This window comes from Xenopus tropicalis, chromosome 5, assembly GCF_000004195.4.
Source record: "Xenopus tropicalis strain Nigerian chromosome 5, UCB_Xtro_10.0, whole genome shotgun sequence".
NCBI lineage: Eukaryota > Metazoa > Chordata > Amphibia > Anura > Pipidae > Xenopus > Xenopus tropicalis.
Window position 1 is genome coordinate 111,565,893 of NC_030681.2, and position 13,041 is coordinate 111,578,933.

General features: G+C 38.0%; 1 protein-coding gene across 15 annotated transcripts in view; it reads left to right on the top strand.

The window, feature by feature from the left end:
* Positions 1-13,041, top strand: part of tnik (TRAF2 and NCK interacting kinase) — a 158,471-nt gene that overhangs the window by 76,563 nt on the left and 68,867 nt on the right. For all 15 annotated transcript variants that reach the window (XM_031902218.1, XM_031902214.1, XM_031902212.1 and 12 more), the window contains exons 4-6: positions 849-974; positions 2,097-2,207; positions 12,122-12,212. In XM_031902218.1, the coding sequence (XP_031758078.1) occupies positions 849-974; positions 2,097-2,207; positions 12,122-12,212 (328 nt within the window). The remainder of the gene's footprint in view (positions 1-848; positions 975-2,096; positions 2,208-12,121; positions 12,213-13,041) is intronic.

Below are 13,041 nucleotides of genomic sequence, written 5' to 3' on the forward strand. Positions count from 1 at the left end.
CAGTGCCATTTATAATATAATCATTATTCATGGAGACAACAGTACCTTTGATTATGGCAGCTTTAGCTTTCCTTTTCTTGGCCACTGAGGATTATAAACTTAAGTATGGCACTGGTGATAAATCTTGTACTGCTATTGTACAAACTGCCATTTATGGCTTAGGTAATATGTTCCAAATCATTATTAATGATGAAAATATAAGATAAGATCAAAATTACGACGTTGTATGATGAATTTGGAAAACAGCATCAAAAATGAGGTTGAGTAAATGCTAGTTAGACTTCACAAATTGATATAAATTAGCACATAGGGAACACTGAATGTACTCAACATATATTGCCTATTCTATTCTTCGCCCATTTTTGTCTCTTTCACATTTGTTTTAATATTTTCCCTTTTTATTTCTAATATACTACTTTTCTATTATTCAATTTCTGCTCCCGTGCTTGTCCCCCTCCTCTGGCTAGTTATTTCCTATCCTTGTACTGCCTAATGCACAATATGTTTCATTCACTTCTTTTCCTTTTCTGTCATTTAACTGAGATTTCCCCAATTCATTTGCATTTCTTATGTATTTCTACAAATCCCTTGTAGTTGTAGTGGCAAAAATTCATATATACACAAAATCTGTGTGTGTGAAATGGATAACCTTCCCCAAGTTCTAACAATGAGGGACCCATATAGGGGCAAACACCAAAATAACTTTTTTCCTAATGAAATAAAATATAATTTTAAGCAGTCCACTACAGCACTGCAACACAGTATTTACAGTCAGAACCAGCAGTGTGGAAAGGGACAACCAAATACTGTTTTTAATTGTAAGTACATTTGTGTGCATTTTGTGTCAGGATGAAGAAGAAGAGATCAAACAAGAGATTAATATGCTGAAGAAATACTCACATCACAGAAATATTGCCACATATTATGGGGCATTTATAAAAAAGAACCCTCCTGGAATGGATGATCAGCTATGGGTAAGAATATGTTCTATGATAAATAGTTAACTAGAAAGATAGAAGTTTACCTCAATAAAAGGATAAAGCAGAGACAGTGGCTAAATTTATTCTCCCAACCTCCCCTGACTATGCCCAAAATGGTAGGTTGGCCACAAGGCATGCAAAATTTGTGAGTCACTCACAATTTTGCATCTATCGAGGGACATGGAAATGTGGGTCTCACAAGACCCCCCACTTCCCCTCTATAGAGGAGCAGACCAGAGTCCCCCTGCGGCAACGGGCTCTGCTTCCTTTGTAGGTATACCGCAGGGTAGAGATATTATACCCTTCTGTTGGGCAGGTAGGGGGAAGATTAAGGAGGTTGCATTGATGTTAAAATCTCTATTGTGAAACAAATTTCTTGGAGAGGTATTGTGTTATTATTTTGCTGTCTACACTCCCAGGTAATGTGTGTTCCCTTCCAGAAATATTGGGGCAAACAAATAAATGACTTCTAAACTGGAAGCTTTCCCAGATGCAATTAATACAGGCCATGCAAAACATTGAGCATATTTAATAACATGGGAGACAAACATTATCGTTGATGTTGTCCATAGCAACCAATTTGCAATTAGATTTGAACGGCCGCCTACAAGTTAGAAAACAAAAGCAAAGATCTGATTGGTTGCTATGGGCAACATCACCAGTGATGTTTTTCTCCAATGTTAATTATTACACCCTTATGTCTGTATCTATACATTTCTTTTGTAAATAAGCCCCAGTACGAATTGCCTCATTTACTGTCATGGATTTGGAATGTGTTGTGTGTTAATGCACAAAGTCACTGAACCTTTTACTTGTTCAGTGTTCACAGATTTTATAGAGGACCTTGTGACCAGTAGGGGCCTAGGAAATACATGGGACCCAGCTGCACTTTGAAGGATAACCACTTTTTGGATTTATGGTTTATAAAAAAAAAATGCCTTATTCCAACAGTTTAGGGAGGGCCCAAGGGGTCAGTAACTTATAGCTGTAATATAGTTATAACTTATATCACTAAATGTTTTATATTAAACAAACAATGAAGTTTCATAATTATCTTAATGCCAATAAAATGGTTAATATACCTCATAAAATATACATTTAATCTTTCTGTTTTAGCTGGTAATGGAATTCTGTGGCGCTGGATCCGTCACTGATTTGATCAAAAACACCAAAGGCAATACTTTAAAAGAAGAGTGGATTGCTTACATCTGCAGGGAGATCTTACGGGTATGCTGCTAAATATTCTCTATTATTATATTTATAGCTTAAAGAAATTTGGAACAGTCTGTTTCTTCTCTTCACTGGAAAAAGTGTGGCTTTCTGTCAGTTTGTGTCTGTTTAATTAAATATTCAGTTGCCTCCGCTTTAGGCTTTTCACTTCTGTGTTGCCAAGGAAAATTCGCTTCTTAGTCGACTATTAAAGGTTTTTTTTTGTTTGGGAAGCAGTGAGGTCAATTTAAATACCCTGTTAAAATGAAATACTGATAAGACTGCATAGTGCCCGGTTTTACTGAAGCGTAGTAAAGTAATCTCCTTCTTTATTACTAAGATTAATGTCGCGTAACTGTGTATAACTGATGTCGGCAGATATTTGTGTAGTGTGGGCAAGGCTTTTTTTAAAATAAAGCTGTTGCTTGAGAAGAAGAATCAGAGGAAGGATGGCTTATAGGGTAAATATAAAATACAAGAGAATTGACCAAGGGAGGAAGTAAATAGAAATGTTAATGTCATGATTAAAAGGTTAAATCATTATATATCATTTATATGTATAGGAGGGGTGCTGCCAGTATACATCAATAAAGACAGCATGGGTACCATCTTTTTTTTTTTTTTAAAACTCAAGATGTGGTCTTCCACTGATGTGTACAGAGATTTATTTATTTATTTTTTACAATTTACCAGTAATATTTACTAGTAATTCTTTCTGGAGGACACAAGGGAGTCCCCTGAGATTAAAAGAAATTTGGTGTCATCCTAACATGCCATAAGAATTTTTTTTTACAGTGAGAGATATAAATTATCTCCCTAAAGTATTAGATAGTCTCATGAAGGACTGAATGCATTTTTTAGCAAGAAAGGATGTATAAGGCTGTTGATTTGATAAATGGTCAGTTGCCCATTGGAGTGAAGACGCAAAGTTTCCTTCATCAGAGACATCTTTAGATGTAATTTTTTCTGAGTTATGTAAATAGTTGCGTCCGTCAGTTTAAGCAAGCAGTTTGGCAATTTGATTGTAGTCTGTAGAACTAAATATATAGAAAAGAAAAATTGTGTGCTTACAAACTAATTAGATGAGGCAAATGTACCCTTTGAGCAAAAGATGAATGGGATTGACACATCTTGCTTTAACAATTGTGGCATTACTGTTTTTTTTTTCATCTTGTGGTTAAGTTCACAGCTACAGCCATTATTCCATGAATTATATGGACAACTAACATATCCAGTGAGATATTACATTGTAATACACACAGAGGCCAACTGTATGATTTATATTTATGAATTTGGACCAATGTGTTCATTTAAGCTGATAAATGAACATCTTGTTGTGGATGACGGATCACCATGACTCCAGTTTAAGCAAAGAAGCCAGTCATTATATAGTCAGATACAAAGATAACTTGATGTGGACTTTCTCTGGTCTAGGGGGGCCTTTCTCCGACTACAATAGATTAATTGTATGGTCTAAACCCTTCTCTATCCAAAATTGTATGACTAATCACAGCAAGCTATTGTAAGAATAATAATGCGATGCAAAATTCCTTTTTGCCAAATCATTAAAACTGAGAAAAGACATTTAAGAAAAAGTGTAGAAGAGAGGAGCAAGACATTTTCTTAAAGGACAGTATACCTCTTTTTCAACATGATTTGAATTAAGAGAGCTTGTGGTAAACTTACTATGCTTTTTTATTTTTTAATCCTAAAATATAGTTGTTGTTTTTTTTTTTTTTATAACTATTTCACGAGTTAAACAGTGCAAACTGGGAGACTAAAGCTATTCCATGTATGGTCCTGGTGAGGTAGCTAGTTAGATTCCCAGTATACAACCTCCCTCCCTTCACCCATTGTTGTAACTGTTTTGCTAGCAGGAGTCCATTATACAGGGGGATCTGTACTGTGTACTGGTAATTTATTGTCAACATTTACAACTGCCAACATTGAGTAGCTTTAGTTTCCTTGTTTAGCACAAGAAGTTACAAAAACCATAGGCAAAAAGTATGTTAATCACAAGCCCTGTTTCTTCTCTGAAAGGGGTCTGACCTCATGTGTTTTATTTATTTCTTTATGGAATAAGCTGTGTGTCTATTGCCCTCCATTGAACAGAATAGTGTTTAATTGCACAAAGCAATCAAATTGACAAAAATATCTGATTTGAATTGTTCAAAAAGAAAAAAAAATATCTGAATTGATACACATATCTACTTGTTAGAAACTTTCCTGACTGTCCCTATTTGATAAATGCAGATGATTAATCTGTATTACCAGTATTGAGATGGCATTGCTATTGTGCCAATCATTTGACAATGTGCAATGTTGCCTTGGCGCCAGAAAAGGTAGCAGTCACCTTCTTTTCATCTGTTATAGGGTGAAGGAGGGGATTGCATCTAAGCTCCTCCAGGCTGTGGGTCATATTAGTGCTATAGAGATACTGTACCTATAGTGATCAATATTTTTGCTGTTTATGCTTTTGTGGTTTAAGAAATACTGTTATGGTTAAACATGTTTTTTTCAAAACGCATCCGTTAATAGAGCTTCTCCAGCAGAATCCTGCTTTGAAATCCGTTTTTCAAAAACACACAGATTTTTTTTCATTTTGAAATTTCACATGGGATAGCTATCTTCTTCATTTACAAGGCTGCCACAGTCATGTGACGTGCTCTAATAAATTTCAGTCACACTTTACTGCTGAGCTGCAAGTTGGAGTGATATCTCCCCCCTCCCAGCAGCCAATCTGCACAACAGTGGGAAGGTAGCAAGATAGCAGCTTCCAGTAGATATCAGAATAACACTCAGAAGTATAAAATCCAAGTCCTGCTTGGGACACCTCCAGTTACATGGGAGTAGGAGAAAGAGCAAGCAGTTTTAAGGGCAAGAACTTGGAGCAAGTTACTTGCCTGAGATAGATCTCTGCTATAGCGGATGAGTAACCACTCCAAAAAGGCTTTCCACTAGCAACAATAGAAGTCACCGGTGGAAAGTCTTTCGTATTGCTTTGGTTTCCGGAGTTGTGCGAAGTTTCCTCCTGCAGGCAACTTTGCGCGACTTCGGAAACCAAAACGATGGGAAGGGCTTCCCACCGCAGACTTCTATTGTTGCCAGTGAAAAGCCTTTTCAGTGTGGTTACTGCCCCGTGACTCGCTCCATGGCTTCTTACCCTAATGAAGGGCTTGAACTAGGGGTAGTCAGAAGAGGCACCTGCCTAGGGTGCAACAGTGAGGGGGGCCAGGCAGGAACCTCTTCTTTAATTTACCCCTATTCCCATGCCCTTTACCCACACCGCGCTTTCCCCGCCCCCCCCCCCCCCGTCTGCACGCATAAGTGTGCTTGCTTGTGCGTGCGTGTTCACCAATGGGAGGGGGGATGGGCCAAGCCGGCTTGGCCAGCACTGTCATAATGTGTAACGCTGGCTCTTTCTAAAAGCTCAGACTCAGGCACAATGCACTAAGATGGTGCCTACACACCAATATTCAAACTAAAAAAAAAATAATGTTGGTTCAAGAATAAAATTTTAAATAGTAGAGTAAATTATTTGCTATGTAAACAGTGTAATTTAGAAATAAAAAGAACACCATAAAAATGATGACAGAATCCCTTTAACTGTGTTATCTGTTTGGATAATCTTGGCCTTAAATGTCATTTTCTTGGCAACCATAGCCAGCATTACTAACAATTTGCCATATCTATCCCGTCTGACATGCCATCAGGCTGCTCATTAATATTTGTTTATAATATATTACTGTATCCTTGAGCATGTTGGCTTGGAGGCATTTTTAACTCATTCAGTTTTACTGAACAGCTTCTTTGCATGCATTGGCCACCTCTTTCCACAACAAATCTAAAGTATTAAGGCCAGGACTTAAACTTGGCCAGTCCAAAACATGAATTTTTTTCTGCTTTAATCATTTATTGGATTTAAGGGTATGTCTTAATATGACTTAAAGGAACAGTAACACCAAAAAATGAAAGAGCTTTAAAGTAATAAAAATATAATGCACTGTTGCCCTGCACTGGTAAAACTGGTGTGTTTTCTACAGTAACACTACTATAATTTATATAATAAGCTGCTGTGTAGCCACGGGGGCAGCCATTCAAGCTGGAAAAAAAGAGAAAAGGCACAGGTTACATAGCAGATAACAGATCTGTAGAATACAATAGTGTTTTATCTGTTATCTGCTATGTGCCTGTGCCTTTTCTACTTTGAATGGCTGCCTCCATGGCTACATAGCAGCTTATTTATATAAATTATAATAGACTTTCTGAAGTAAACACACAACTTTTACCAGTGCAGGGCAGCAGCACATTATATTTTAGTTACTTTTATACACTTTCATTTTTTGGTGTTACTGTTCCTTTAAAAGAACAGTAACATCAAAAAATGAAAGTGTTTTAAAGTAATTCAAATATAATGTGCTGTTGCCCTGCAAAAAATTGTGTTTCTGCTACAGAAAAGCTACAATATAAATAAGCTGCTGTGTAGCCATGGGGGCAGCCATTCAAGCTGGAAAAAAGGAGAAAAGGCACAGGTTACATAGCAGATAATTAGTAGATAAGCCCCATATAATGGGGGTTTATCTGTTATCTGCTAAGTAACCTGTGCCTTTTCTTCTTTGAATGGCTGCCCCCATGGCTACACAGCAGCTTACTTATATAAACTATAGTAGTCTTTCTGAGGCAAACACACCAGTTGTAGCAATGCAGGGCAACAGTACATTATATTGTAATTACTTTTATACACTTTAATTTTTTGGTGTTACTGTTCCTTTAATGTGGATATAGTCTTAAAAATCTTTGTGTCAATGTGGTTTAAAAAAGAGAGTGGCCAAAACCGGCTTCCATTATCAGCCCTCCACCATGTAGGCCAGAAAAAATCCAGCCCTCGGTATCACAGAAGTTGGACGGCACTGCCTTAGATGAAAGTAGGGGTGCGCCAAATCCAGGATTTGGTCGACATTTGGGCTTTCAGCAGGATACGACTGAATCCATGTGCTTGCCCGAATCCATGTGCCTGGCCGAACCAAATCCTTAAAAACATGGAAATAATTTGAAGTTGCATCTATATTTTGTTTTTACCTCTACATACAGTGGTGTGAAAAAAAAAAAACGTTAACTATTAGTCAAAGATAACATAATTGAACACAAAATGCAGTTTTTAAATGAAGGTTTACGTTATTAAGGGAGAAAAAAAACTCCAAATCTACATGGCCCTGTGTGAAAAAGTGATTGCCCCCCCCTTGTTAAAAAATAACTTAACTGTGGTTTATCACACCTGAGTTTAATTTCTGTAGTCACCCCCAGGCCTGATTACTGCCACACCTGTTTCAATCAAGAAATCACTTAAATAGGAGCTACCTGACACAGAGAAGTAGACCTAAAGCACCTCAAAAGCTAGACATCATGCCAAGATCCAAAGAAATTCAGGAACAAATGAGAACAAAAGTAATTGAGATCTATCAGTCTGGTAAAGGTTATAAAGCCATTTCTAAAGCTTTGGGACTCCAGCGAACCACAGTGAGAGCCATTATCCACAAATGGCAAAAACATGGAACAGTGGTGAACCTTCCCAAGAGTGGCCGGCCGACCAAAATTACCCCAAGAGCGCAGAGACAACTCATCCGAGAGGCCACAAAAGACCCCAGGACAACATCTAAAGAACTGCAGGCCTCACTTGACTCAATTAAGGTCAGTGTTCACGACTCCACCATAAGAAAGAGACTGGGCAAAAACGGCATGCATGGCAGATTTCCAAGGCGCAAACCACTTTTAAGCAAAAAGAACATTAAGGCTCGTCTCAATTTTGCTAAAAAACATCTCAATGATTGCCAAGACTTTTTGGGAAAATACCTTGTGGACCGACGAGACAAAAGTTGAACTTTCTGGAACGTGCGTCTCCCATTACATCTGGCGTAAAAGTAACACAGCATTTCAGTAAAAGAACATCATACCAACAGTAAAATATGGTGGTGGTAGTGTGATGGTCTGGGGTTGTTTTGCTGCTTCGGGACCTGGAAGGCTTGCTGTGATAGATGGAACCATGAATTCTACTGTCTACCAAAAAATCCTGAAGGAGAATGTCTGGCCATCTGTTCGTCAAGTCAAGCTGAAGCGATCTTGGGTGCTGCAGCAGGACAATGACCCAAAACACACCAGCAAATCCACCTCTGAATGGCTGAAGAAAAACAAAATGAAGACTTTGGAGTGGCCTAGTCAAAGTCCAGATGTGACTCCTATTAATATGTTGTGGCATGACCTTAAAAAGGCGGTTCATGCTAGAAAACCCTCAAATAAAGCTGAATTACAACAATTCTGCAAAGATGAGTGGGCCAAAATTCCTCCAGACTCGTTGCAAGTTATCGCAAACGCTTGATTGCAGTTATTGCTGCTAAGGGTGACCCAACCAGTTATTAGGTTCAGGGGGCAATTACTTTTTCACACAGGGCCATGTAGGTTTGGATTTTTTTTCTCCCTAAATAATAAAAACCCTCATTTAAAAACTGCATTTTGTGTTTACTTGTGTTGTCTTTGACTAATAGTTAAATGGGTTTGATGATCAGAAACATTTTGTGTGACAAACATGCAAAAGAATAAGAAATCAGGAAGGGGGCAAATAGTTTTTCACACCACTGTATATATACAGCACTCATTATTTTGAGTAATAGTTATAGAGCAAAGTGCAGAAAACACTAAGTAGGTAGACATTGGTCTGTTTCAGTTTTATTTTTTAGGGCAAGTTGGGTTATTTAAGGCTATGACACACTCATTGCTGCTAATTTCCATGAGGAAACCACTGGCACTTAAAATGCCACTTGTGGCAAATGCATAAAATGCTACAGTATGCCAGATATTTATGACATATCTCGGGGACTCTTTTGATCTCCTCACTTGATGGCCCTCTTTGTCATTATCAGGTGACAATAATACCAATGTTCCATTATTAACCTTATAGTATAGTATAGTAGTGTAAAGATAATCTAAAGTTTTGGATACTTCTAAAAAAAAAAAAAACAAAATAAAACTGTAAAACCTGTACTCATGCTTACAAATTATGATTTCCAGAGAAAGCAAAGGTCAAGTTTAACCCTTCGACAGTTACAGTGCAGAAAAAGCCTGGGTTAAAAAATATAGCATACCTTTGGGGTAACTAACAAAAGGATCTGTTGTTAATTATAAAATGCAGTTGCCTCCAACTGCAGATTCTACTGTCTCTATATGAGTCTTAGCACAAACTGTGAATTCAGCCCGGCCTTGGCAGCACATACTCTGCATGGAGCAGTTGCTAATTTATGCCCAAAAAGCTGCCACGATCATGAGTTATAATTAGGAGAAAGCTAGCCGTGTTACAAATTAACATAACATATTATTTCTTCCAGGGGGTAGATCTTACACATAATTTTTTTGTTAATTTTTTTCTAGATCTGGTTGTTTGCAAGTCTGTTATATAATACTCTACCAAAGAACTGCACAACCAGGACATGTTTATCAATTACAAATAAAACAGCCTAGTCACCATTTGTTCTCAGTGCTGAAATGCACCATGTGGGTGTCACAGTTTCCACTACAGATTTATTGTAGGCCGGATTTTATTCTGCATCATGTGAAGATAACAATCTATGCTAGTGTCTCTTTTTATTGGATCAAGTGCAACAGTTTGTCTGCTTCGAAAAGAAAACCTCACACATGCACAAATTAGCTAATACGGGCCTTGATTATTTGTTAATTGGTCAGACAGAATCTAACAACCAGCTTTAGGGCTCTGGTACACGGGGAGATTAGTCGCCCGCGGCAAAACTCCCTGCTCGCGGGCGACTAATCTCCCCGAGTTGCCTTCCCCCTGCCATCCCACCGGCGAACATGTAAGTCGCCGGCGGGATGGCAGACGCGGCGGGGCGATTTGCGCGAAATCGCGCCGTCGCGTCTGCCATCCCGCCGGCGACTTACATGTTCGCCGGTGGGATGGCAGAGGGAAGGCAACTCGGGGAGATTAGTCGCCCGCGAGCAGGGAGTTTTGCCGCGGGCGACTAATCTCCCTGTGTACCAGAGCCCTTATGGCTGTGACAGAAGGGGCGATTAGTCGCAGGCGACTAATCTCCCCGATATGGCATCCCACCAGCTAGAATGTAAATCGTCGGTGGGATGGCATACGCTGCGCCAAAATCGCCAAAGTTTCCTCTCAAGGCACTTTGGCGATTTCAGCAAATCGTTGCGTCGCGTATGATATCGGGGAGATTAGTCGCACACGACAAGGAAGATTAATCTCCCCGTCTGTCACAGCCCTTAAAGATAGTAAAATAGTACCATTCATGCAAACACTAAAACCTAAAATCAGAGGTTGTAAGTTCTTTGGAGTAGCAAATTCCTCAAAACTGTGTATTGAAACTCCTCGCACTTAAGCATGTGTTTTTATTGTTATTTTTTTGTGTTTAGCCTTGTAAGATATTGTCTACATTTATGCTTCTATATCCATAAATACAATACAATACAATAAAAGAAATTATGCACACACATACAAGGTTGTGCAAACAGTTATTTTTCATGGAAACTGTATCATATGGTTAAATGATTGTTAAATGGTACAACTGGTTGCCTGAGTGACAAAATCTTGGCTACATGTATTCACTCCTGCTTTGTATGCTAGGGAACACAGATTAAAGGTAGTTCCACTTAAAACAGATGCTTTTCTTCAGTTTTTGCCTTTCAGGGATTTCTTACCTTTTGGTTGGGACCCAGAAAAGGGGTCCCCATGCTTTTTATGGTGGCTTTACTTAAACTTCCTAAATACTGAGAAATGCCTTTCTACAATGATGTAAATCTGTTTCTAAGCCAGTTTTTAGGTCCTGAAGCTCATTTGCCCCTTAATTCAGGTTGCCCAAGAAAAAAAGGCACACTGTTCTACATCTTTAGTAGCAATAATTTGAAAATCAAACCTCTCTACAAATGCTGAACCGTGATGTTAGTGTTTCTTTTGCTCAAGTTTGTTAATCACCTAGTGGTGTCTCATGCAGTAAATATGAATATACTGTGTAAAAAGTCTTTTGTTTTCATGTGTCTCTGACCTTAGGTCCTTTAAATCTAAGTGGATGGATACTGGTTGTTAAAATGAAATACAAATTATATTGTATTTTAGAGTAATTATTGCCCCATATAAATACAAAAAAATATATATTTTACCACTGATTAAAACAATGGTTCTGTCATATTTAAGGGATACTTTATCAATATTCCAGCAGCAGTACTTCTGAACAGAGTATTGATAGTTTTCTTGCTGTACAACTGCACTGTTTTTGTTGCAGAAGCAAAACTCTTCCATGGACTGTAACAGAACCCCAATACCAGTTACTGGTCTGCGGCCACAATTTATGTTTTAACTGAAATATCTCCCAGAAGAAGTGTAACTATTTTAATCAGCAGAAACCCTATACACTATGTAATTCAGAATGATGCTATAATGCCTCTTTTATTCAATAATTCCCATTAGAATCACTGTTTTGATATTGCAGCTCTGGCAGGACCTGTATAGGAATTGTCACTTCAATTCAAAACTTGTGCGAATTCCTCCTAGAAACTAGTCAATACATCTTCACAAGGAAGCCTAAAGATAGATTGGGAAACGGTGATGCATTTAGCCAGCTTTTGTTTTTATTATATCTTTCTATGGCAGTAGTTTTATCACTTTGCAGATGTAGTAGAGCTGCCTATTCTAGGAATGTGAAAATGGCAAACCAAGTTATGAGTTTTCACAGTAAACTGATAATTACACTCATTTTTTTTGAGCTGAGAGAGGTTGTAAATGGACGCAAAGGCTAAATTACTAGACTGCTTTCCGTATAGAAATCAATTTCAGGTGACAAACAAGCAATGCTGCTTTAATTTATTCTTTTGCCTTGAGAGACATATTACAGTGTACGTTTCCCCATCAATCTCCCCAGGGCCTGAGTCATCTGCACCAGCACAAAGTGATTCATCGAGATATTAAGGGGCAGAATGTCTTGCTGACAGAAAACGCAGAAGTTAAACTGGGTAAGGAAAGCTTCGAATTTTAATTAAGGAAGAATGGCAAGAAGAATGTGGAGTTAGAGTATCTGCCAATGCAAACTTCTACTGACACTTGAATTTACATTTGCTGTGGATATTTATACTTTAATATGTGTTTCTCATTGAAAATTCATGTGAGATATGTATTTGGGAATTACAATTTCCTCCATACACAACTCTCAGCCAGTAAACAAAATGGAAATGTCACCTGTCAAAGTCCTGGGCAAAACTTGAGTGTAATCTCACTGCATAGCAAATTATATGAATTATATTATATGCCATTTTTTAGGTGGTAAGGGCTTAAATGATATACTTAAACACCCACGTATGTTATGCAATATAGTTTGATGGGTTTTTAGAGGATAGACTACCTGTAGTTTTATAGTATTCAGCCACTAAATCCTAGCCTTAAAATAAGGAAACAGCTGCATTGCAGCAAAAGGCTTTTTAAATTCTGTTATGATTGTTACATGAAATCTACCGGTACATTATATATAAAATGGGAGATATACCCTTTCACGATAAGGTTTGCAATTTGGGTATATTTGTATTTGTATTGTGCTAGAGCGTACATTGCCCACTGCTGTAGTGCGTACATAAGTAGCACTTTATAAATAAAGATATACATACATACATACTGCCGGCCAGCTTGTTTCCTGGTTCCATTATGGATGTAGCAAGGCAATAAGTCGCAGGGCACTGGGCAAAATGTGTATTTAGGTTGTATTCTATTGAGACCCTACCATGCATATTTACACAGAATAGTCTCTGGGTATTAATACAAAGCTACAGTAGCTGTTCTGGTGACACAGAA